The sequence below is a fragment of the Myotis davidii genome, unplaced genomic scaffold (genome assembly GCF_000327345.1).
Source record: "Myotis davidii unplaced genomic scaffold, ASM32734v1 scaffold424, whole genome shotgun sequence".
Classification (NCBI taxonomy): domain Eukaryota; kingdom Metazoa; phylum Chordata; class Mammalia; order Chiroptera; family Vespertilionidae; genus Myotis; species Myotis davidii.
The window spans coordinates 4,429,792-4,433,567 of record NW_006295827.1 but is presented as its reverse complement, the minus strand read 5'-3'; the positions used below and the strand labels follow the sequence as shown (position 1 = coordinate 4,433,567).

The 3,776-nt window shown below is 45.3% G+C and overlaps 1 protein-coding gene across 1 annotated transcript in view; it reads left to right on the top strand.

Moving 5' to 3' along the window:
* Nucleotides 1-555: 555 nt before the first annotated feature.
* Nucleotides 556-3,776, top strand: part of NCF1 (neutrophil cytosolic factor 1) — a 49,599-nt gene continuing 46,378 nt past the window's right edge. Inside the window, exons 1-2 of the mRNA XM_015568555.1 lie at nt 556-579; nt 2,360-2,653. Of these exons, the coding sequence (XP_015424041.1) occupies nt 556-579; nt 2,360-2,653 (318 nt within the window). The remainder of the gene's footprint in view (nt 580-2,359; nt 2,654-3,776) is intronic.

Below are 3,776 nucleotides of genomic sequence, written 5' to 3'. Positions count from 1 at the left end.
GCTTCACAGATAAGGAAAAGCTAAAGGAGTTCATCACCACCAAACCAGTATTATATGAAATGCTGAAAGGTATCCTTTAAGAAGAGGAAGAAGAAGAAAAAGGTAAAGATACAAATTATGAACAACAAACATGCATCTATCAACAAGTGAATCTAAGAACCAAGTGAATAAATAATCTGGTGATCATAATAGAATCAGGGACATAGAAAGGGAATGGACTGACTATTTCTTGGGGGGAAAGGGGTGGGGGAGATGCGGAAAGAGACTGGACAAAAATCGTGCACCTATGGGTGAGGACAGTGGGTGGGGAGTGAGGGTGGAGGGTGGGGTGGGAACTGGGAGGAGGGGAGTTATTGGGGGGGGGAAAGAGGAACAAATGTAATAATCTGAACAATAAAGATGTAATTTAAAAAAAGATTTGAAGTAAATTTAAATGTAAAGAATTAGGGTGAGGAGGGGCTATGCATAGTCATCAGTTCTAATCCAGGGTCTGGATAGTGTGGGAACTAAGCCATCTAAGGTAAGGAGCGTGGAAGGGCAGGACAGAATGAGGTCATGGCAGCCCGGCAGAGTCTGTTGGTTAGTCCTATACGTGTCCATATTTGACCTAGACATCCCATCTTCCTGACTGACAAACCTCGAGTTTCTTCAAGGGTCAGGTAGCAGCCCGGCTGTTGTCACTCAGTGGTTGAGCGTCGACCTATGAACCAGGTAGTCACAATCCGATTCCTGGTCAGGGCACATGCCTGGGTTGCAGACTTGATCCCCAGTGTAGGGCATTCAGGAGGCAACTGATCAATGATTCTCTCTCTCATCATTGATGTGTCTCTCTCTCTCTTTCTCCCTCTCCCTTCCTCTCTGAAATCAATAAGAATATAGATTAAAAAAAAAAAAAGAGTCAGTCGGCCAACAAGGGTGCTGTTACTTGAGTTCGAGGACGTGGTTCTGCAGTGCCTGCAGGTCTGCCGAGGGTCACTGGGCTGCTCACGGCGCCTGCTCCGGCCTCTGGGACCAGCCAAGCCTGGTGGTCTCTGGAGGACTGTGAGGAGGCCTGGTGTTAATCTGCTGAAAAACACTAAAAATAAACAGAGAGAGAAAAACTATTATGGTCTGGTTTCGGTCTGAGGTCCCTGGGGGGCCACCTGGCTTCAGTGTAGGGGGCCCGGTTTCGTTGCACTCACATGGTTTCAATTTTTACATTTATGACTCTGATCCACTTGGAGTTTACTTCTGCTGTGTGGTGTGAAAAACAAATCCAATTTTCCCTTTTCCTAAAAGGCGTGTCAGTTGTCCCAACACCAGTTTTATAAAAATCCACCTTTACATCTGTGATTGGAATTGCCACTTTTCTCATATCCTAAATTTCCATATGTACTTGATCTATTTCTAGATTTTCTATTTTGTACCATTTTTATTGTTCATAGTATCACATTGCTGTTTTTTTTAAGTTATTGTGATTAAAAAAATATATATAATAAAATTTACCATTTCACCTTTTTGTTGTTAATCCGCACTGAGGACATTTTTTTTCCATTGATTTTTAGAGAGAGTGGAAGAGTGGGAGGAAGAGAGAGAGAAACATTGATGTGAGAGAAACACATCAATTGGTTGCCTCTCACATGTGCTCCAACCAGACCAGCCCCGGATCAAGTCTGCACCTCAGTAATTGACCGGTAATTGAACCTGTGACCCTTCGGTGCTCCAGCTAATGCTCTGACCACTTAGCAACACTGCCCAGGGCCCATTTCCACCATTAAAAAAATATTTCTTTAATTGATTTTAGAGAGGAAGGGAGAGATAGAAACATCCATGATAAGAGTGAATCGTTGATTGGATGTCTCCTGCACATCTCCCACTGGGGATTAAACCTGCAACCCGGGCATGTGCCCTGACCAGGAATCAAATTGTGACCTCCTGGTTCATATGTTGACGCTCAACCACTGAGCCACAGCAGCCAGGCTTAATTATTTTTTAAATGATGGCTTGACTGAGATATAATTTCCATGTTATACAGTGCACCTATGTAAAGCATACAATGGTTTTTAGTACTAGTATGTGCATAGAGTTGCACAATCATTGCAATAATCAATTTTAGAAGATTTCCATCACATCCCCACCCCCACCCCCCCCCCGCCGTAAGCCTATACCGCTAGTGGCTATTCTTCCCCCATACCTGGCAACCACTAATCTACTTCTGTCTCTATGGGCTTGTCTACTCTGGACATTTTATGTACATGGAACAGTACAATACCTTACTGGGTTCTTGTATTGTCTGAGCTCAGCGCTTTCTGTATCTTACCTCCTGAAACTCTCTCATACCAGCCCTATGGTGAGGTCCTACTTTTATCTCCAATGACAGGTGAGGAATTGGAGAGAGGCGATCATCTCGTCCTGGGTCCTAAAGCTGGAGAGTGGCAGCTCTGGGGTCCCTGAATTCAGGGTCTTTTCTGTGGTCAGGGTGTCCCACAGAGTGCTCTGTCCCCAGTCCTTCAGGCTTCCCTCGTGGGGGGCGGGGGCTGCCCAGCTGCAGGCGAGGCCTCCTAGGAAGCTGAACAGGCCCTCCCACCCCCAGGTGTACATGTTCCTGGTGAAGTGGCAGGACCTCTCTGAGAAGCTGGTCTACCGGCGGTTCACCGAGATCTATGAGTTCCATGTGAGTGCCTGGGTAGGGTAGGGGGCAGGGGGGCAGGGAGGGACGGCATTCCCAGTCCCAGCTCTGCCTCTTGGGGAGGAGAGAGACCCAGGTGCTGCCTGGGAGCTGAGGCGCCCGGAGTCTGTCCTCACCGGCCCACAGTTAAGGGGGAATTTCTTAAACTTTAAGAAACATTTTACTTAATCTATTTTTATTGTGGTAAAATGTGTATAACATAAATTTACAATTTTAACCATTTAAGTACAGCTCAGTGGCATTAAGTATATTCACCATGTCATGTGCTGATCATGAGCATCCATCTCCAAAACGTCTTCATCTTCCCACACAGAAACTCTGTGCCCATTCCACATGAACTCAGGACAGTATTCTTTAGGGACATACTTGATATACACTGAGTGGCCAGATTATTATGACCACCCCATCAGTACAGTGAAGTGAATTAGTAATGCAAATAATAATAATAACAAAACCTTGAGAGTATTTGCTTAGGAAGTTTTCAATATGCAGTATTTTTGGAAATGTCAGTGAAGTACTGATGGGGTGGTCACACAGCCAGAAAGAGAAGGAGGCAAAATTCCAGCCCTGCAGCCACTCAGCATCCTTTCCAAGTCTCCACGTGGACCCCTCTGAGCATCAAGGCTGCAGGAGGCACTGGGGGCTGGGGGTCCAAAAGCCTTTTGAAAACAGTTTACCCATGTGTGATGGGGCAGTGAGGGCCAAATGTAGTCCCAGGTACTACGGAGAGCAGCGGTTCTCAACCTGTGGGTCGCGACCTCTTTGGGGGTCGAACGACCCTTTCACAGGGGTTCCCTAAGACCACCGGAAAACACATACATAATTACATATTGTTTTGTGATTAATCACTATGCTTTAATTATGTTCAATTTGTAACAATGAAAATACATCCTGCATGTCAGATATTTACATTACGATTCATAATAATAGCAAAATTACGGTTATGAAGTAGCAATGAAAATGATTTTATGGTTGGGGGTCACCACAACATGAGGAACTGTACTAAAGGGTCGCAGTATTAGGAAGATTGAGAACCACTGTTTATATATGTGTTTTCCAATGGTCTTAGGTGACCCCTGTGAAAGGGTCGTTGGACCCCCAAAGGGGA